The 23,945-nt window shown below is 40.2% G+C and overlaps 1 protein-coding gene across 4 annotated transcripts in view; it reads left to right on the forward strand.

Annotated features, from left to right (window-relative positions):
* Positions 1-23,945, forward strand: part of LOC124278236 (PDF receptor-like) — a 77,668-nt gene that overhangs the window by 23,051 nt on the left and 30,672 nt on the right. For all 4 annotated transcript variants that reach the window (XM_046713960.1, XM_046713959.1, XM_046713958.1 and 1 more), the window contains exon 2: positions 1,067-1,178. In XM_046713960.1, coding sequence (XP_046569916.1) covers positions 1,100-1,178 — 79 coding nt within the window. In that variant the 5' untranslated portion in view covers positions 1,067-1,099. The remainder of the gene's footprint in view (positions 1-1,066; positions 1,179-23,945) is intronic.

The following is a 23,945-nucleotide window of genomic DNA, read 5'->3' on the forward strand; positions in this document are numbered from 1 at the left end:
CACAAATTTGTAGCCGCAACTCTCATAAGGTTAGAGGCTTGTAGTTTGGAAGGCCTATCATGTTACAAGCAGATGGTTGATATTGTCTTTAATGTTACAGACAATTGGTGTATAATGTCAGCATAGTTACACACTAACATGTGATAAAGTCAGCAGTTACAGACTAACGGTTTATGACATCAGCAAGGATATAAGTTAGTGCTTGAGGTTGTCTATAAGGTTACAGACAAATGGTATATAATGACACCACGGTTATATATTATTGGATAATTAAGTCAGCAATGTTACAGACTAACGGTTTATAACATCATATAATGTCACATATTAATATTTGATATTATCTATAAAGTAACAGACAAGACACATACTATAAGACGATTCGTTGACAACGCCAGCACAATTACTTGTCCGGCGGAATAGTCTGATTTGTCATGAAAGTTAGGCACATGTTATTTACAAACGCATGATGTATATTTCAAGAGGCGACCAACAGTTCACTCGAGGACAGCCTGATGTGTCATTCATATTCCACACATGTAATGATAGACACATGTACATTTCAGGAGGCGACCAGCTGTTCTCTCGAGGACAGTCTGATATGCCATTCATGTTGCACACATATTACGATAGACACATGTATAATGCAGGAGGCGACCAACAGTCTCTCGAGGACAGTCTGACGAGTCATGTTTGTTGCACACATATTACGATAGACACGTGTATAATGCAGGAGGCGACCAACAGTTCTCTCGAGGACTGTCTGACGAGTCATGTTTGTTGCACACATATTACGATAGACACGTGTATAATGCAGCAGGCGACCAACAGTTCTCTCGAGGACAGTCTGACGAGTCATGTTTGTTGCAAACATATTATGATGGACACATGTATATTTCAGGAGGCGACCAACAGTTCTCTCGAGGACAGTCTGACGAGTCATGTTTGTTGCACACATATTATGATGGACACATGTATATTTCAGGAGGCGACCAACAGTTCTCTCGAGGACAGTCTGACGAGTCATGTTTGTTGCACACATATTTTGATGGACACATGTATATTTCAGGAGGCGACCAACAGTTCTCTCGAGGACAGTCTGATGTGGCCTCAGCGAGGCATTAAGAGCCAGGAGGAATGTCTGGCAAAATTGGGGGATGCGGCGTTTCCGAATGACGGAGGTAAGTCCAGTTTGATTCAATAAGTACACTGTCGGTATGATTCAGTCGCACCTGTGTAATTCAGCAGGTGTTGGAGCCGGACTGTTCTTGAACTACGTCCGCAGGGTACAGAGGAAAGTACGTACGGCTGTATACTCGTATTGGGAAAAGGGCATATTCAGATTTTTGGAGAGTTTTTATGGATTGCGTACGTAATTTTGAGACTGCGTACTGCTTATCGAGAATGGGCGTATCTATATTGACTACGTATTGCTAACGGAGCATTAAATTGTATTAGCTACGTATTGGTTGGGGGCATGTTTGTACTTGTATTGACAACGTAATGTCTATAGGCTTGTACCTAAGCGTATCGATTGCGTATCGTTTAGGGGGCATGTGTGTAATTGTATTGACAACGTAATGTTTATGGGCATGTACCTAATTGTATCGATCCCGTATGGTTTAGAGGGCATATACCTAATTGTATTGACTTCGTATTTTAATTTTGCATGTGCGTAATTGTATTAACAACGTAATGTTTATGGACCTGTATGGATATCCAATTCGTGACTGACTCTCCAGTTCATGGTATTGTATGATTACACACATGCATGAAATGACGATGTCGGCTGTGTAACTGAATAACGGCACTCGCCGCGGCTTATTTCCAACCTCCGTTTCCAAACGTTGAACATCCACCTAGCTATAGGTGACGCGGACACTTCATACAGACAGGAGCTATGCTTTTCTGTATTGTATAATCCTCTTCGCAATGCGTGAAGCCCATGTCTGGTGTCCCCCGCCATGATATTGCTGGAATAAAGCTAAAGGTGGCGTAAAACAAAACTCACTCACTAATCCTCTTTGTGACGTCTCTGGCGTCTCTATGTCCTCCCTTTTAGTTCGTAATTGACAAAAAGTAGTGAGAAAGAACACAGTGATTGGCGTGAGAGACACGCTATCCTGCATAATTAGTAATTTTTTTGTATGGTCACAACAAAAAAAGATGCAGAAAAGCTGTTAGATTATGGAAAACTGTGAAGAATGCCTTTTACGTATCGATCCAAGCTTCCTTCTTAATCTCAAAGTGATGTTTTCGCACCACGAATGTTTCCTAGAGAACATTAGATGATCCTTTGTCACAACAGATTGCACAGAAGTTTGTCGTCATCCAAATATTTAAGCTAGTACCGATGGTTAAGGATCAACTATATCATGATGGTTTGGGTGATGGACGAGTGTCTGTGCTAGTGCGTGTGTGCGTGCGTGCGTTCGTGCATGTATGTGTGTGTATGAGCGTCTGTGTCCGTGCCTTTGTCTCTGTGTGTGTCTGTGTGTCGGTGGGCGTGTGCAAATTTGCATGTCTGTGCGCATTGGCTTAATTGTTTCTGTGCCTAACTTTCTTTGGCATTTAGAAGTTACATTCTTGACAACTGAAAAACATATGCTATTACATTGGCAGGCACCATGTCGGGGTGAAATTTGTGATTCTTTCACGTCGATTGAATGGCTCAGTAGTATGTGTTTTTGCCACACTGGTTTCATTCTTCTAACTAAATAAAAATGTTGCAACGGACATAACGTTGTTGAATTGATATTTTAGAATCTCTTTTTTGGCACTCTGTCTCATGTGAGGAGAAATATATTTTTGTGATACTGTTATTTTCTTGGCCATCACTAAAAGATGGTGAGAATGATGATGGTGGTGATGATGATGATGATGATAATTACGACGACGACGAGCACGATGACGAGTATGATGACAGTTAATCAGAATCAAGTGCAGCTCACATGACCACTAGTAGACATTCGGGCTAACTGTGAAAGGCTGCTTCACAAATCAAATCCTCTTCAATCGGTGATTAGTAAATGTGAGGCGTCAACACCAGATAATAACTAGCCTTGATTGTCTGATGAAACACATTCCATAGAGCGCTAAAGACAAAACATCCGAGCCAATTATGAGAACAATTCACCGATAGTCTGGTCGTGTCAAACTACCAATGTGTGATCTATAATGGCAACCCCTTATAAATAATCATGGCTTGGCAATTGTTACACTGGAAACATATCGTATTGTAATTATAACTGATTATGTTTGCACTCAAAGTTTAACATTAATATGGATAGTCTGAGGTTAACTACTAATTATAAATGAATATATGTGCACTGAAAGTTAACATTAATATGGATAGTCTGAGGTTAACTACTAATTATAAATGAATATATACTACCCATCAAAAGTTTAGATTCATCTAAAGCACACACTATATATTAAGTATATATATATGGTTGCATCGAAGATGAATTTCTCCACTAACCTGGGGGAACCAACTGCAAACTTTATGCAGATGAATTGTACGAGGATCATGCATCCAATTGCTATAAAGCATGTGCAAATATCCTTCATGTGAACAGCGTCGTCTTGGTGTAAATTTTGTGTTAAGAATTCGTCAATTTTCACTGATTTTCATCATGCACTGAACTCATGACAAGAATCTTTTCACTGTTACGAATTTGTTTTACAATGCAGTAAGTCATGTGTAAACAACACCTTTAATCTGAATGGAATATTTTGCAAATTCAAGTTTAGAATAGTTGATTGAATTCGATTTAAGTGGCTACATTTAGATCAGTGACTCTAAACTTTTAATGGGTAGTATATTAGCTTAATGTTAATATGAACTATTTATTATAAATGAACATATATTAAGCTCACAGATATAGTGGGTGAGTGAGTGAATATGGTTTAAGGACGCTTTCAGCAATATCCAAGCAATATCACAGCAGGGACACCAGAAATGGGCTTCACACATTGTACCCATGTGGGAAATCGAACCGGGCCTTCGGCGTGACGAGCGAACGCTTTAACCACTAGGCTACCGATGGCTATCGAATCTATTTGATCCCTTTGTGGAAAGTGGCCCATGAATATAAAAAAATGAAATAACTGAGAACAACAAAAAATACGCACTGATATGCCCGCCTCTTCCGAAACACGTTAAAGAGGCTGTGGAATGTTTGTACGTAAACATCTCTGGGAAACAGGTGACGGAATGATAATGTCGACTTCAAACAGTTATGATTAGCAGCTAAAGGACACTTTCATGTATAATCATGCAATATGATGTGGCATGTGTAGACAGAATTATGTAAGATTGTGGCGTTGATTACTATCATTATATTCTCTCGTTGGAAGAAGATTAAGAATCCAACTGTTACAACTATAATAATAGCGATAATAATAGCTTAATTAAGTGGCCTAAAAAGAGAAACAGAATGCTTGTTTGCTGCTCAGCACCAGTGAGTCTCACTCCTAACTGGCAGTGCTTGACTTTGCATGAAATTCTTAATATGAAATGTAGATTATGTAATCAATTTAACGAAACCGTCCAAAGTCATGTCAGTGGATGCCCAGCGTTTTCACAAACACCGTGTCTGAAACGACATGACGGTATGGTTCCTTCTTGTTATAAATCGGGGCGATGGGGTAGCCTAGTGGTTAAAGCGTTCGCTCGTCACGCTGAAGGCCCGGGTTCGATTCCCCATATGGGTAAAAAAGATGATGCCCATTTCTGGTGTTCCCCGCCGTGATATTGCTGGAATATTGGTTAAAGCGGCGTAAAACCATATTCACTCACTCACTCTCACTCGCTCTCGCTCTTGTTATTACCATCAATTCATGGCAGACCTTATGGAAGGCGTCACGAAAACATGAGAGTCCTTTGGAATAGGTTCATACGTATCAAAGAAACCAAAACTGACCTTGTCGTATTTATGAAAGCAATGAAATGAGTTAAATCATTGAATTTCGTGCTTCTTTTGACACAAGTGTGATTGACAACATTTAGAAATAACATGCCTAACTCGCTAACGAAATGCCACACCTCCCACGTACCAAATCGGCCGACCCCTCCGTTATCCTTGGTTACCTGGGCTTGGTATCTTAAAATAGCACCCGGGTTTGTTGCCAGGAGCATAGCCTTTCTGACACGCAAGGTAGTTCAGAAAACCGCAGTGTTGGGCAGACTTCATATCCTACAGGGATTTCTTGGTGGGTTCGACTACGCAGCACTCCCTTGAAGAAGTCCCATTCGCTGTTTGGTCTGCGTGCAAAGAGGGCACTGGCGCCTAACCAGCATATCAGAACGCTCTTTGCTACATGTAATAGGTTAATCTGTGAAATAAAGACGATGACGACATCGCGATGATCTCTAAATAATCGAGTCTTAACCAGCCAATGAGCAAGAGCATCGACCCGCGCAGTTGGCATACAATGACACGCAGTCATCAAAGCCAGCGGACTGGACCATTTGATCCATGTATTTGCCTCCTACAGCAAGCATGCTGTATTTTGATGTGTACCTATATTCCATCGGGGAATATGAGCTTCAAGCAGCTAATGCATGCAGATGGTAGACTTGGCATTCGTATTATAGATGCATTCTTAGTCAAATCCTGTAAAGAAAATAGTCATACCTTTTGCTCAAGCATAAGTGATCCAGTATGCTATATGATTGTTTTATAGGCCACTGAAAAAATATCTGTTTATTTGTGTTCACCCTAGTCATGGAGTAATGGAAGATACAATCCTACCGGGTATCCACTGAAGGCTACGTGACTAAATTCAAATTGTAAACAAATTCCCTTGTCTTTGAAAACACCACATTTATAGTCCGTCACCCCAATAGTTACGTCACCAATCTTCAAATTTATTCCAATGTCATCATGTTGTCACACTTCGAACTGTTTTGTCGGTGCCTTAATAATTGTTTGCCGGTGCCTTAATAATTGTTTGGCTGTGCCTTAATAATTGTTTGGCTGTGCCTTAATAATTGTTTGTTGGTGCCTTAATAGTTGTTTTGCCGGTGCCTTAATAATTGTTTGCCGTTGCCTAAATAATTGTTTTGCCGGTGCCTTAATAATAGGTTTTGCCGGGGCCTTAAAAATTGTTTTGCCAAGCCTTAATGGAAAATAGTTTTAAAAACTTCTTGAACTCTTGTCCAAGAGAGATATGTGTATAACTATCACTACATGTTCGATTTTGTTTCCATGACAACAGCAGCAGCTGTATGTAAGCAAGTGATTCTCTTGCATGACAAGAGGTCCTCCTTACATTTGTAATTATGACTATACATGGCTGGAAAACGGGAACGATACCACGGTCAACCGTGATCACAGAAATCATATTATCAAATGAATCACACATTATAATCAGAAACGTTTATTCGTTCTTCAAAAGAAAGAAGCCGAAAAAAGTGCCTCTTGTCACGTTTACAGAAAAAACTAAGAGAGCATGGAAAAGACCACGTTCAACATCGTACTGGATTACCTCCCCTGACTAGGCGAGATTGTTATCCCTTACAGCTTTTGCTTAAGCATAAGTTGACGAGACTTTAAGTATCGTGGGCAGAGAGTCTACCTCAGAATCAAGATAAGCAGCAAAGTTTCAATTTGAGAGTAGCGAGAGACGTTATTCGAAGATTTCACGGAAAGACTAGCATTTGTCATCCAGAAATCTTGAAAAGAGTTGACATGAACCACACAGTATTTTCGAGTTGGCAATATTCCAGCAATATCACGGCGGGGGACACCAGAAATTGTTGTGCGTGCTTTGTGCGTGCTTTGAGCATACCCCTTTGTGGTGTGGAGTATTGCGGGCTATAAGCACTCACATTATCATTATTGCTAAGCCCGACTTACCGGTGTGTACAGTACAAGATAATATTTTCTGTGAGTATTATCTGATTTTATCAATATAAAAGGGGTGTCGGGGTCCGGGAGCCATTCCTTATTCTGTATGAAACCAATGTGTAGCATCCCCGCAGTGATGGTGCAGGAATAGTGTTAAAAGCTTCATAAAATTTTACTCACCCACACACTCACTAACGCAATTTAGACGTCACTGACAGGTAATATTTTACGCAATATTTCTTCATCAGACTAAACAGTTTATTAAACTTAAGAACAGTGGGCACGTGATCAGTACCAAACATCCGGGTTAACTGTAGAAAATTGCTCCACAAAACAAATACTAATCAATCGCTGATTAGTGAATATGAACGCCAGTGACTATTTAGTCTCGATTGTTTGACGAAATGATTTCCATTGGGCGTAAAATGTGAAATAGTGATAGTCAGTGTTGACACCAAATCTTCGCGAAAAGGTGAAGACATTTCAATGTGTGATACTTAATTTCATATGCGCGAAGTTTTCTCGTTTGGGATTAAACAAGTGGAAACACTGAGCACGCGCATAGCCGAAAAACAAACTTATGTTGTCATTTTCCAAAAGCTGTCGTATCGCAATGAGATGAAATATCTACACTGTATATATTTCGCCAACGTAGATACTAGTGTTTGTGTCGGTTTTTTGTTTGTTTCACAAAACACTGACAAATCCCAACATCAACTACAGTTAGTAAGTCACTTGAAACAACAACGCCATCGAAGTTTGTATATTTTAATCTGATTATTTTTGTAAATTGGTATCGACGTATTTAAATATCCATTGACTGAACGAATTAGTTTGCAATTAAATAAAAGGAAACGATAAAACACACACAGATAATGCTCCTTAATTCAAAATACTTTCATGTGGCTATGAGAGACGTGTTGGCGTTTTGTTTTTGTGGCTGTAGGTGATGACACGCAAACAACGCCTTCATAATGTCCACAATGTCCCAGAGTACACAGGTACTCGACTAACGCAATAATAACCAATGACTGATATGCCATTAATCAAAGATATCATCAATTTTGTTGTCAGAAAATATGATCAAGCGCAACATAAATGTCATTTAGATGGTCACTCAAACAGCAATGTATTTATATCAGTTTATCAATACGTTTCATCAAGTGCATCTGTCTTTGTAGAAGATTTACCTCCAATCCCAGTGTCTAATTATAGACCTGAAACACCCTGAAGAAGCCCTCGAGTTGTTAGGTTTGGACTTAATGTACAGCTGAAAATCCAGGCAGAAGGGCTATAGACGAAACGAAGTCTGGCTTGTTGTAGTGTTAAAGACTTAAGGGAAGGTGGTATTTCCAACAGGAAGTGTTTACTACTGTCTGTTTATCGAGGACCTTGAACTACAAACAGTCTCTTACTTTTGTGGGCAAAATCATTTTTCAGTACAAATGATACATAGATAAAAACGTAGATTCCGAGGGAAAATAAGTACAAAATAATTTGATTGTTAGCATATAAAATGATTCCCACTAAACAACAAATGCTTATATTTTGCTTTGAACCGAGTGACATCTGTAGTTAATGTAGTACATGTACCTAGAAATATGCTTATGTTTATTCGATGAGGGCAATGGGCAGCTGAACAGAATCATTAGACATAAACCGATTTCCATTCAGTTTGATCCATTCTGCATTCAAGTGTACTTATGTGATAATTAGTACTGTAGTATTATAGACTTTAGCCCCTTTATGATAGAGCTGTAAATACAAAACGTATCAGAGCTACTTCTATCCCTCCACAAACATATGGGAGTGACACATTGTGGGAACACACAACCACACACACACACACACACACCTCAATCACCACACAACCCTCAACCCCACACCCCCACCACACACACAGAAACACACACACACACAAATGGAGCTATTTTCAATGTGACAAACATGTGACAAGCAAGATCCATGAGTACCGTTTGGCCACACACAAAATATTCTTGTTTCTCATAACTTTTTCAAAAGATTATGGGTCGGGCGGATGTTGCTTTTACATTTTATTTATGTAATAAAACCCCTTGATTTAGGTGGAAATTTTGCACATTCTACAAAAATTCATGCACATTTTGAGAGTCAAATTTGCATTTTCTGTTGTGTAACAAATATAAAAAAAAATCTTGGGGTCGGGTCGAAGTTTTGGGGCGGGCGGTAATGAGAAACAAGAATATCTTTATATATGGCCTTACACAGATACGAAGTTATTGTTGGACATGACAGCTGTTGCATTCATTAGAGTAGGTAAAACGTACTGTGCTTATATATTTTTACCATAGATTCAATGAGGTGATGAGTGGATTAAAATTTAATGCGCCATGCACTTTGGAAAACATCCCTGATCCCCAGTGATGGATGGTTTGGCTGGTATTGCAGCTTTTTCGCGGTTGCTCTTCCTCGGGTTGCAAATGTTTGTGCAGAGGGATATAGTGTGTTGCCGGAAGATGGAGTGACGGGGATTGGTGATTATATGTTTTTGATATAATTAGCTTCCTTTGCATGTAAACTGACGCACAAAAGAAACTTTCCCTCTCATGTACAGTGATATTATATAAAATAGACAGTACTGAAGAGTTGTATGCACTGTAATGTACTTCTATGGGGTTCTATGTTGAAAGGTATAACTTCATGTAAAACCTTTCGGCAGAAAACGTCTAACATATCAAACATGGTAGGCCGATATGGTTGTACCTCTATCCCTTGTTCTGACTGAACTGATTAAAGTTACACAACACTATCCAGAAATATATTACCTTTTACAAACGGTTACAGGAATAAGTGATGTTAAAATAGATAAATCAAATTCTGCAACAGATCCTTCAATTCACAATTACAGTTAAAACAAACTCTGGACCTGTTTTTCCCCCATAAATCCACAAAAGAATACTAAGTGGCCTGAAATGAGAAACAGAAGTCGAGACATTCCGTGAGTAAGTTGTTTATAATTTAGAAAGTGAACAAAATCAACCACACAAAGATACATAGATACATACACAGATACATACATAGATACATACAAAAATACATACATAGATACATAGATACATACAAAGATACATACATAGATACATACATAGATACATACAAACATACATACATAGATACATATACGCATGCAGGCAGGCAGACACAGCCCCACCACCACCACGCACACACACACACCACCAACACCACACACACACATACACACACACTCCCCATACACACACACACACACACACACACACACACATATATATATATATATATATATTGTTCAGCTCACCTGACATCATCCACCCACTAATTGCTGCAGAAAGAGCCATGAAACATTGTGTACATGTATGTATAAAAAGGAAGTTCATATCACAAAATGTTCATAATAATACACCTGGTCACGTGTGCCTCCAACTTCCATTTCCTTTAAGGTCTCCCAGTATCCTGACAGAGAGTGTTTTATATATTTCTGTTTAGATTTTAGGGCAAATCTAGGATTCGAACCTATATTTTCGGAGATTCTAGCCCCTGGGTCAATCTGTCACTCGACCTCCGGTGCCCAAGACGACTGAGGCACCCCCGCGTACGCTGCAGACAGCGGTAAACATTTCAAGGCCATCTTGATCAAACTATACATCAGAAAGCATTAAGTGCTCAGTAATGACAGATATTTCCCCTAAAATGTATAACGAGAACCTCTCACGCGAGCGTTTATGTCTTTTGATGGGGCTAGCTTCGTTAGCCTATTCGTTTTCATGAATGACTGCGAGCAATCACCTTCCAAGACAGGAAACTCGGAACTATGTTTATGAATAATTCAAGCACGAACGGCCCAGAGTTGGTACTTGGCTGACCGCACGTAAATAGCATTCGTTCTGTGATGTCCTTTACTTTGACAGAACAACAATACTTCATCTACAGCAGACCAGTGAAGGTCCAGGTCACTACTAGTCTTCAGGAAGCCATGCTGGTCGTAAAAAGGCGACTAACTGGTCAACAGCGCTAACTTGGTTGATGCATCTCAGTGTCCTTCAGCTACGTAGATGGATGTTCTTGGTGTCAATCACCGTATTGTTCTGTCCAACCTCTGACCGCATGAACCTGTTGACCGCCAGCATAAAACTGGAATATTGCTCAGTTCGACGTTAAACAACACACGAAACATACACAACAAACCATGTTCAATGTAAGAGATTTACAGAATTATCAGTCGTTTTGTAGATTACATACGACAAATACGACATCACTTATTATTCACCAATACGGCTATTACGACCAAAAGAAGTATAACGACTCTTCGACTATTGCGATAATAGGCTTTGGCAAGCCTACACAATTGGATTACAATTTCCACAAGCAAGGATGATTACGATAATATTAAAACTCTGACGTCAGCATTACCTTCCACAACAAACGACTTCAACTACCACGACAGTACGATTTTAACAACTACCACGACAGTACGATTTTACGAATATACCGACGGAATATTTCTACAGTTGTTACGACACGACAACGATAAAATCCTACAATACAACCATAGCGTCCATGTGTCTATAACGAGAATACAGTTTATACATTGTACAAATATGACGATGATACAATGCAACAAAACTGCCAATATCCACAATACGACCGTCACAAGTTTAGATAGACCATCCACCATACTAATGGTACGGTATCACATGAGGCTTAGCGAGTATATTGCTTTAATGGGGGAGGTCTTTGGCGAAGTGAAGCTGCCGGACATGGAACAACTCACCTGAACTACATCTTCTGGAATGCACATTTTAGAGAAATCAACCAATTCCTCTAATGCTGGATTTGAATATTTTTTTATCAGCGAAACTTGAGGATGAGCAAGATCTTCAACCAACAGAACTGAATAACTACCCATCAGGCACATGCAGACGGAATTAGAATGGAATTATAGGAAATGAAAATTGGTATAAATATGGAACAGGTGCCGCTGTTAAAAGAAGATCAAAGCAACAGAGCTGTTAAAGAAGTATGTAGCATCAAGTTGAGGAAGAAGGTGGCGATGCAGGAACGGATGCATGTGATCTGATGCATCAGGGGGAAGATGAAGAAAGGGAGAAGATATAATCAAAACGTCAACGCTCTAGGGCATTGTTAAGAGCATGTTTCTGGTGTCAGCTCGAGAACGAAATGTAAGCTGCAAATACAGAATACTCGTGAATGATAGTAAATATTTCTTTCAATGATTTCGAGATCTTCATGAGCGTCCTGATTAATCAATGTGCAGGTTCATGAATCAAGGCCACTAAGTTAGTGAGTGAGTGAGTGAGTTTCACGCCACTTTTCCAGCCATATTCCAGCTCTTTTACCGCGGGGGACACCAGAAATGGGCTTCACGCATTGTACCTATGTGGGGAATCGAACCCAGGCATTTGTTGTGACGAGCTAACACTATAACCACTGGACTACCCCTACGCCACTAAGTAATGATACACTGTGTTTGTGTTAAAGAATATGTCCGGATTAACGGGGTCTACGGATTGATGAGGTTTACAAATTAACAGTGATTTCTGATTCACGAACTTTCAGATACACAAAGTTTGCTAATTAACGATGGTCCTGGTTTATAGAGATTTACAGTATAATAGGGTCTAGATTTATAGGGATTTCCAGTATAACAGGTTCTATGTTTATGTATACTTACTGCATGTTCTGTCTGGCTAGGAGTTTTTTTCGTTCTTGTAACGATCTCTTTGTCATTGACACCTAACTCCCTTCGTCTCAGCGAAACTAGACACGTGTAGGTAATCGATTTCTACTTATTTTTTCATGTTTTACCAATGTCAGAGTCTTGAGTCATGACACGCTCTCGAGAGCGGTCACGTTGTCTGTATCGTGTATATTACAATGCCCTATATTATAACCTCCATCCACACGCCGACTCCTATGGGGGCGGAAACCTATATAGATATGGCATGTGTTATGTACACGTGCTCATTTCAGAAGTCACCCAATCAATTTCACTGTTATCCCCCAGCTAACCAAATGACATTTAATGGAATTAGGTGGTAAAGAGCTGGACGAATGTTTGTAACGATAACATCTGTACAATGCGGTGCGATCTTAGAGACCGCTGCTTCCCAGAGAGCGTCGCAAGAGTAGGTAGTTCAGTCCCCTTCCGAATCGTACCCAGAGACGTCAAAAGATGGCAGTTGTTAATTTCTTGCCTTAAGTGCAAATAATAAGACCAAGTCGGCTGGAAGTAGTATTTGTTTCTGAGTTGGGTGTCCATGTTAAAACTACGGAATCAATTCTGAATAATGTAGCAGTATGAGACCAGCACCCACACACGATTCAGCCATAAGTTAAAACTATCCACACCCAACACAAGCATGCACACACAAAAACAAATTACTATAGACAGAAACAGACGCACAACACAGGTGCATGTAGACACAGACACACAACAAAGATGTATGTAGACACAGACACCCAACACAAGTGCATGTAGACACACAACACAAGTGCTTGTAGACACAGACACCCAACACAAGTGCATGTAGACACAGACACACAACACAAGTGCATGTAGACACAGACACCCAACACAAATGCAGCTAGACACACAACACAAGTGCATGTAGACACGGACACCCAACACAAGTGCATGCAGACACAGACACACAACACAGATGTATGTAGACACAGACACCCAACACAAGTGCATGTAGACACACAACACAAGTGCTTGTAGACACAGACACCCAACACAAGTGCATGTAGACACAGACACCCAACACAAATGCAGCTAGACACACAACACAAGTGCATGTAGACACGGACACCCAACACAAGTGCATGCAGGCACAGACACAACGCAAGTGCATGTAGACACAGACACAACATGTAGACACAGACACCCAACACAAGTGCATGCAGGCACAGACACAACGCAAGTGCATGTAGACACAGACACACAACACAAGTACATGTAGACACACAACAGAAATGCATGCAGACACAGACACAACACAAGTACATGCAGACACAGACACAACACACGTGCATGCAAACACGGAACACAAGTGCATACCTGTGCGTAGTTATATGAGTGCAACAATCTTGAACACGACGGAACACCCAATTTCTCCTAACCTAACTCTTTCACCAAGATCTATGTTCAAGGAATTGCCAGGGTGAACGTACCATTGTCAGAAACTATTATATTGATCTTATTTGACATTTACCGTCAGTGATGGTCTGTCGTCAACTGTCTTGATATCTTTCGACATTTGGAAAGCGTTGACCACAGACTAATGACGCTGACCTTACAACTTTTTATTGCCACCTATTGCCATTAACGCCCGCGTAGGCACGGATGTCCCAGTCGTGTAAGGGTTTGCATTTGGTGTGCAGAGTTAAGTTCCCTAGACAAATTCCCAGAAACCTACCAACGTGGGTTCAAGTCTCGGTCAAAACATGGTATTCCAAGCTGCAGACGTCTGAAACACATATAGCTTATGGCTGTCCCGCTATGGTCAGCTGATGTGCCTTGAAATAGGTAAAATACATTAACCACCCACCCTCTCACTAACTCAACTCGTGAAGATCCGGGTTACAGTAAAGAGGCAACTAACGGGATCGGGTGGTCAGGCTCGCTGACTTGGTTGGCATCCAAATTGCGTAGATCGATACTCATGATGTTGATCACTAGATTGTCTGGTCCAGACTCGATTATTAACAGACTGCAGACGTGAAATATTGCTGAGAGCGTTGCTGAACAACCAACACTCACTCACTCACTCACTCATATATATTGCTTGCTGCTTCTTTTTATCTCACATCCATCGAATAACGGTTAAAGTTATGTTATATCAACACTGTTGTCAGTTTAGTTCAATTAATTCAATATATTGTGGGTGAACTGGCTTTAATGACGCTTCGAACTAAATGTTGAATCAATTTAATGTAAGCCGCTGAAAACAGCGTTGACATATTTCTATACCAGACCACGATATGGGTACCATTGATGGTCAACAATAATCGGAAATGACCGAACGTTGGTTTCTGGTTCACAAGGCACAACTTAGCAGAGCTAGTTCTTGACAACCAGTGTTCTCTAACTCAGCACTACATGGTTAGTGATTACGACTGACCATAATGACGGGGCTTGGGTTACTCTCTGCGGTATGTGTTTACTGCATGGATGCTCTTACGCGAAACAAGACCTTGACCTTCGCCAATAACAGCATCTGTCTGTAATGACGTATTCGCACCTTCTTTTTAGTCTTTATCTTTTAATACTACCATCATTGTATTTTTTGTTTTGTTTGTGGTTAATATTGGGTCTTTTTAAAGAAAATTATTAAGAAATGGTTTAGATCAGGGTACACACATATCAAAAATGAAACGCGCTGTATCGTCCGAGAACAGTCAAATGGGTGGTTATTTTCTTCTGAATTACCACCTGATCTAGACTGACTGACTGACTGAGTTTGGTTTTACGCCGCGTTTAGCAATATTCCAACAACATCACGGCGGGGGACACCAGAAATGGGCTTCACACATTGTACCCATGTGGGGATTCGAACCCGGGTCTTCGGCGTGACGAGCCAACGCTTTAACCATTAGGCTACCCCGCCGCCCCCACCTGATCTAGAAATAAACAAGTTAAACTGCGTCACCTGTTTCGTATTTAAATCGAAAGATTCAGAGAGACAGTAACTCTTCACAAGACTTAATGACAGGTGCTTCTTCAAATCTTCAGTAGTCACTTTCCCTTCATGTCAAGTTTATCCGTGAAGATCCTGGTTAGAATTGGACTTCAGTAACCCATGATTGATGCTCATGCTGTTGATCACTGGATTGTCTGGTCCAAACTCGATTATTTACAGACTGCCGCCGTACAGCTGGAATAATTCAGAGTACGTCGTAAAACAACCAACCAACCATCCCTTCATGTCAAGCAGGACGCCAGCAGTTCTAGACCTTGGTGCCTTCATGTCACCAGGAACATTTGAACACGCTAAAGAGTACCAAAAGCTAAAACGCTGTTTGATCAGGGTGACAACATTGTAGCATGGTTATGTCTGCGTACTTGTTGCCCACATCTTTCAGAATGAAGATTACGTCAATAAAGCTTGACATAAAACATATTTCGTACAAACATCCCTTCAAACAACACGTACTAAATCAATTAAATCGTGTGTGTCAACTGATAAATATATGTGTCACTTAATTATTCTCAAGAGCAGTTAAATATTTATGATACAAAACGACAGGAAGGTGGAGAAACAGCAAAACACGTACATAACTTCTGTGACATCCGGCTTTGGCAAGAAGCGTCATCTCAGTCGACTACATGTAACGTTGTAATTGTTCGTATAAAATTTATTTACAATTTATATTACATTAAACTTCTAAGAAATGGTACGCAATACAAATGGCAGATGACATATATATCAGATGAATCACAAAAAGAAGGCTCGAAGTTTCCCTATTTTCAGTTCTGTCCTACAACAAAGCACGTGTGGTATTCGTGGTCCCACGTTAGGAAAGTAAGTTTGTTCAAAGTTGCCTCCGTTCACCGAGAAGAAAATGGGTACCCGGTGAAAGACTATTAAACTTCTAGCGCCAACAGGCAGCTTGGGTTATCAGGGTAATAATGGTCAAATGGTGCGCTTTGAGTAGGATATGAAGCCTGGAAAAGGCGCGTTATAAATATTATCATTATTATGTACAATTATTTTATTACTAAAGATGATCTGTCACAATAACAATAGGAACATGAAGGAAATACGTGGTCTGTTTTTTAATTATTTGACGTGGTCAGTTTTTTAATTATTTTTAATTATTTGACGAAACAAGCCACTTTGAGTTTGACCAGACAAATGGAATACTACCCTTTTGCTGTAATGATAAGTAAACTATTACAAACACCTCTTTAAATCCGTGTCTGTCCGTCGGACTGGTTGTCGTGTTTTGCACAAATGTGTATATATTGGTATTATTTTCACGTTATTTCAACTGTCTATGAAACCCCACCTCACAGAACACTTCCTTGTGTAAATGCCAGCCCCCCTGTCTCTTTCAATAGTGCATCGCGTTGTGTTACCTCCGAAGCTATGTTGCCTGGGTCCCCTATTGTACATTAAGACCAACACTAACAGCTCGATGGATACTCCAGTGTGTTTAGCGGCTAAAAATAGACACTGGCGTTAAAAGCACTTCGTTAACAAAGGAAGAAGTGCTTGATGAAACGTTTTGATAAGATACTATAGAAACAATGTTGTTTAAGTAACCACGTAATTACTGTTGTGTTTGATCAGATTTCTAATCTGATGATCTATTTGATTAATGTCATGTCTGTGGTGGGAATTATTAGCTTATCAGTCCATTAATTGTGTACTCACTCACCAGGGCACTAGGGACAGTATGAATGCATTGTAGATATGGACTAAACATCAGTGACAAATACCAAATATAGGCAGTTTCTCACTGCAATATCACAACGTTGGGAAATGTTTGGGCATTTTTGTAATCTGTACGTTGCTTCTCGTTTCCTCTTTTTAAGTTCCAAATGGTTTCACGAAGTCCTAAAAATGACATTTTAAAATGTCAGTAGTGATTTGAAACGAATACTCAGACAAAATAATGAAACTCTCATATTATCTTATACCAAACATCAAAATTCAAGGAGTAAACTAACCCTTGAAGGTCCAGGTTAGAATTTGTCTTCAGTAACCCATGCTTGTCGTAAGAGGCGGCTAACGGGATCGGGTGGTCAGGCTCGTTGACTTGGTTGACACATGTCATCGTATCCCAATTGCACAGATCGGTGCTCATGATGTTGATCACTGGATTGTCTGGTCCAGACTCGATTATTTACAGACTGCCGCCATATAGCTGGAATATTGGTGAGCGCGGCGTAAAACTAAACTCACTCACTCACTAAATTGAAAACATTTCCGCGCCAAAGATCCAGTTCAATTCCCTTCAAGGGTACAATATATGACGCAATTTCCTGTTTTACCAACCGTATTGCTGCGGAACTATTGACAACAGCTGAGTAATAATCTTATACTATCTTTTGTATATACACTACAACCAGAAATTATTGAGAATTTAAAGATTGTAATTTTTTTTTTAAATTCACTCATTAATCACGTATTTAATGTGAATATTAGCAGAACATATCTCCAGATTCAAAGACGGGTGGACAGTTAGTATTTTGTCAAGTCACCATGGGCAGCAATGCAGGTTTCAATGCGGCGGGGTATACTACTGATCAAAGAAGTTAGAAAGTCGTGGTCCATGCTGTCCCAATATCGGACCACCTCTTCGTTCATTTCAGCAATATTTGTCAGATTTTTCTTATTGACACTTTCCTTCATAAGTCCCCAAACATTTTCTATTGGATTTAGGTCAGGGCTATAGCTTGGTCAATCTAATAATGTCATATTTTGGGTCCGAAACCAGGCCTGTGAATGCTTTGAACGATGTTTTGGTTCGTTGTCCTGCTGGAAAATCCAAACATTTCCATAGAACACGTGAGCAGATGGAAGTAAATGTCCCTCGAGAATATCTGTGTACCACTCACTGTACATATTCCCTTCAAATACACAGAGGGGCGTTGCCCCTAACACAGATATGCCACCCCACACGTTAAATTTCGGACTGTACTTTGGGCGCTGATACAAAGGTTTTACAGTTTGTTCGGTCCAGAATTTCAGTGTATTAGGAAACAGCCACACAGAACTTTCATCTGAGAACATCACATTGTCCCAGTTAAAATTTCTATGCTGTAAGCACCAGTTCAACCTTCGCTCTTTTTGTTCAGGTTTCATGATCATTGATGGAATTCCTCGACATTTTAGAAACAAGAATACCAAGCCGCCTCCTGTCACCGACAGTCAATTTTCGGGGCCTACCTGCACCTCCCTGGTGCTCAATGCCATATCCATTTGCAATTTTTCAAAACACGATAAACAGTGGACAAAGGAATGCCTGTTCTACTTGAAATCACTTTAGCTGATCTGATGTCCTTGTTATAATACTCTAAAATCAACTTCCTCTTCTCTAAATCATCCATACTGTGGATCACTGAAAATGTCGTCTGGTCAAGGTTGTTTATACTAGAAATCCAATTAAACATATTCCTAAAAGTCATACTATATCACTCAGAATCATATATTCTTTTGACGAACGAAGAATAGCATCTCAAAAAGTACGCTTTAGGGACAGTGGGGGTCTTTCATGCTTTGAACTGCATATATAGTCAATCAATAACCTCATTAATAAAAATGCATAGACCATGAGAGACATCTATTAGGGAACGATGAATTGACACGTCGGTTGCTTCATCCTGATGCTGGGATGCTGTTATTTCTAAATGTCAAATGGGGATAGGGGACTCGGCGTTCAATAATTCCTAACAATTGGCATGACAGTACACGTAGATGTACGATGAATATGTTCACGATGGGCGACCAAGCCAGTTTTTGTGTTCAGTTGCGCGCGTCTATACGAACCATTTGAACCTCCTATGGTGCAAGACGTAGGTTTCTTTGATAGATGTAAATCACCATGGATACGCCACCTGTGCATCAAAGGTTGGACGATGGTGTCCAATTTCCAATTGATTACATCGATTAGATACTTGTACCCAATGAGCGTTCGTTTGGAAATCCTTATGTCCATTTTGTGAGCTTTCAAAGCATCCTTAATGTTTAAACGTGTAAATGTAGCATCGGAACGTTGGTTGTATGTAAGGTGGCATGATGTTTAATACTGAAGTTTGTTAATGAATGTTGCTTTGGACTTCCAGTCAATGATACTAAGTTTTAATATCATGTTTATGTGCATGCATACAACATGAAAAGGCATTTTGCCATATTCGTTGGTTGCAAACATGCATGGACATATATTTATGTCACTAACTTTGACCTGGGCTATAAAACCTGTGTGTCTCTTTCTCTCTCTCTCCCCCCCCCCCTCTCTCTCTCTATCTCTCTCTCTCCCTCTCTCTCTCTCTGCCTCTCTCTGTTAGTGTGTGTGTGTGTATGTGTGTGTGTTATTGACTGACAATAGACATCCCCCATCCCCAAACAACCGGCCCCAATCCCACTCCTACGCAAAAGCACACATCATTCTCTATGAATAGTTGAGATGCTGGACTCTCCTGATACCTCTACCATCTCCATTTTCACGGAAGACAAATTCCTTCCTTTAATCATCAGAGCTATCAGCTGTATGCAGACTCCATTGTGTGAATGGACCTCATGGAAAGCACGCGATTGAGAATCATTATCACCAAGTCCCTGCATCAGTTTACACTATCACTGTCACAGCTGAGATATAAATGTTTGTTTTCAAGATCGAGGGGGATGTCCACAGTAACGGTCGCTTTTGAAAAACACGCAGCTGTTTACGTGATCAGAGCCGCGTTTATCGATGAGCTTATCCGTAGTCTCTTCCCACTTCCCGAAGCAAATTCAATCACGTTTGATATTTTGACTATCTGGCACCTATTCAAACAACTTCAACACCCTCTTGTTCACCAGTAATGATTCGTCTGGTCATGACGTTAAGCGGATATCACGTGACCTCATGAAATAAGTTTCACTTCTGCGTGGCCGCTACAGGAGTCATAATAAATCCCCAGTCATTGAATCCTTGTCGACATTCTACTCACTTAACAAGTCATGTCTGGCTTAGTATGGGCCTGTCTTCTCAATATCCCAGTCACACATCATTCAAACCGGGATTCATTTCCACGGGGCTTTTTCACACAACCGCGGTTTCATTCAAAATGCTCACTGCTGACACGGAACAGGATCGACCAGTATTTCCGATGTTTCAATCTTTGTCAGAAAGCCCGAGGCTTAGGCAGGCATTAATTACAGTACAGTTAAAGACAGGTTCTCTTGGTAAACATATATCCGCTGGGGTGTCACTCCAAACATTGTTGTGACACATTGGAACTATGTTGACAGATAGTGTCTAGTGACTTTGTACGGCTTAAGTCACCAAAAAAAAAACTCGCGGTTGCCATTTCCGATCGAACCTAAGTACATGTGTATTTAATGTTTGCAAACTCCAGTCCTAAAGAAACATAATGTGCTTAATAAATATTCACATTTGCTGCTCCTCTGTCATTATTTTGTTCCTTTACATCCGTTTTACATTCGTCTGGGGGTACAAAATACATAATGTAACGAAAATTCACCTACTTTCCCATTATTCAGGAAACTTCGTAAAACATTTTACTTTTCTACGTGGGCTTTCATAATGATAGCTAATTATTTCTGCCTGTATTTGGCTTTAAATTCCTTAAAACTTGAATATTTGCATCATTTTGCAAAGAGAAATAAATAACTATGGACAAGTAAACATTCCCGGTAGCCACCGCTAGTCACACAAATGAAAGTAAGATTAGAGTTTGCTGCCTCTTGCCTGTTCCTCGCACAAGTAGCCTAGTGGTTAAACCCATGTTCGACTCACCAGATGGGGTGGGTATTGCAGAGGATTTTTTGGAAGCATATATTGCAATATGTATTGCAATATATTGCAAGAATTATTTTTTTAACAAAAACTATTTATAATCGAGTTAATGCTTGATTATAAAGCAAAAACACAACAAAATCACTATGATCGATTAACCTTTAATAAAAACTTTAAATCATGACAAAATAATAATGCAAGTAACATTTGGCACTAATGAAACAGGGAAAAGAACAATTAAAAAAACGGAAATATCCGAAGATTTCCGAGTGTTACGAAGTTTTCCGAATGCATGTCAAAATACCGGCTTTCGATCAGCGTATCGCAATACGTATCGTTTTCATGTCTGAACCGGTAAATACCGGTAAACCGGTTATATTGCGCAGCCCTAATAATTGAAGCCCATTTTCACTCAGTCACTCATTTCAAACAGAACGGCAACAGAACCTCTCCATTCTCAAAGACCTGAGCAAAATCATGCAACAGCATCCACACACGAAAGTAGCGATATGTTCTACTTGCATCAATAATCATGAAACATGTTTTATTCAAAGACGAACTTTGTTGTAAAAGGCCACAGCTTGTTTATCATCTGTCTGAACACATTCATCACGCTGACACTAATCTGTTTACTCCGCCTGCTTCGAATACCGTGAGGGCAATAAGCGGATGACGACGGTGTGTGGAAAGAATTAAGCTGAGGATGTTCCTTACTCGGGTAAAATATCAAGGTGACAAACTTGCACAGAGACAACTGAGCATTTATCAAGGCAGTACAAGACTTAGCGAAACCTCCTTATCCCAGACAATACTGCTCTTTGTGAAATCGTCCGCATAAACAAGGTCAGAATTGGAGAATGGTTCGGTTGGTTTGTTGTTCAACGTCGCACTCAGCAATACCCCAGTTATATGGCGTCGGTCTGTAAATAAGCGAATCTGGACCAGACAATCCAGTGATCAACAGCATGTGTGTCAACCAAGCGAGTCTGAACACTCGATCCCGTTAGTCACCTCTTACGACAAGTCGGTTGCTGAAGATCAATTCTAACCCGGATCTTCACGGGTCGAATTGGAGAATAAATATAAATATAGCTAGAGGTTACTGACACAGACGTATAATAGAGTTTCCAGTCTAAAAGGGTTCCTAACAGTCAAGTCGAACTCTAGTGTTTGTTATCCTTACTCGTTTGTTATAAAAATATATTTAATTTAATATGATTTTTTTTTTTCTAGCATATAGACTTAAGATTCATAATTGGTTAGTTTACAGTGGTATAATGTCTTTAAAGGTATATATGAGAATAATAGATGGACTATTGTCGTAAGCTATGACGGATACTGAATCGATTGATATGGAACGTTGGGCTATTGTAAACAGTCTGTCTTTTAGACCCGGGTAAGAATAGATCCCCGCACTCTTGCTTGTCCTTCGAGGCTATTTACATTGAGCAAGTGGACAGATTCACTGACTTGATTGATTGACGAAGAGGAGCATTCCTCGGTGAGGAAACTGGTTTGTCTGGCCGGGATTACTTCAGTAAGAAACCCATCTCGTGGGATTCACTGAAATGTTAAAAGCTCAGAACCTCAATCATTTTAGGTTTTCTTCTCGCAATTATTAGATGCGTTGTGAAATATTGTTCAAAATGGCGTGAAGCCAAACTTACTCACATGTATATCATCACTGATAGTATAATTGTCATTACATTATCGTCGTCGTTGTCGTCATTGTCATCATCATCAACATCAGCGTTGTCGTCGTGGTCGTCGCTGTCATCATTACTAACTCCACGGACTGCTTCTTTTGCGTCATCATCATCTTCCTTTTCCTCGTCGTTGTCATTTTGTACATCTCTGCGTTCACCTTCCTCTTCCTCCTCCTCCTCCTCCTCCTCATCATCATCATCATGTTGTCATCATTGTTGTCATCACTCCACAGTCTGCTTTTTCTACATGGTCATCATCTTCCTCATCATCACCATTTTCTCATTATTTACGTCTCTGCACTCTGCTTCCTCTTCATATTTATCATTATTATCATCATCGATCATCATTCTCATCATCATCGCTGTCTACGGTTTGCTTGTTTTGAATGGTCATCATCTTCCTTTTCATCAACACCATTATCCTCTTTATCCTTGTCATCAGTAACGTCTCCGCTCTCAGCCTCACCCTCCTCCTTATCATCATCACCACAACATCATTATCCTCATCTTTGTCATTAGTAACGTCGCCGCTCTCAGCTTCCCCCTCCTCCTTATCATCATCATCACAACACTATTATCCTCATCCTTGTCATTAGTATCGTCTCCGCTCTCAGCTTCCCCCTCCTCCTTATCATCGTCATCACAACACCATTATCCTCATCCTTGTCATTAGTAACGTCGCCGCTCTCAGCTTCCCCCTCCTTATCATCATCATCCCAACACCATTCTCCTCATCCTTGTCATTAGTAACATCGCCGCTCTCAGCTTCCCCTCCTCCTCATCATCATCATCATCATCATCATCATCACAACACCATTCTCCTCATCCTTGTCATTAGTAACATCGCCGCTCTCAGCTTCCCCCTCCTCCTTATCATCAT

This window comes from Haliotis rubra, unplaced genomic scaffold, assembly GCF_003918875.1.
Source record: "Haliotis rubra isolate DU_JTF1 unplaced genomic scaffold, ASM391887v1 Scf233, whole genome shotgun sequence".
Classification (NCBI taxonomy): Eukaryota; Metazoa; Mollusca; class Gastropoda; order Lepetellida; family Haliotidae; genus Haliotis; species Haliotis rubra.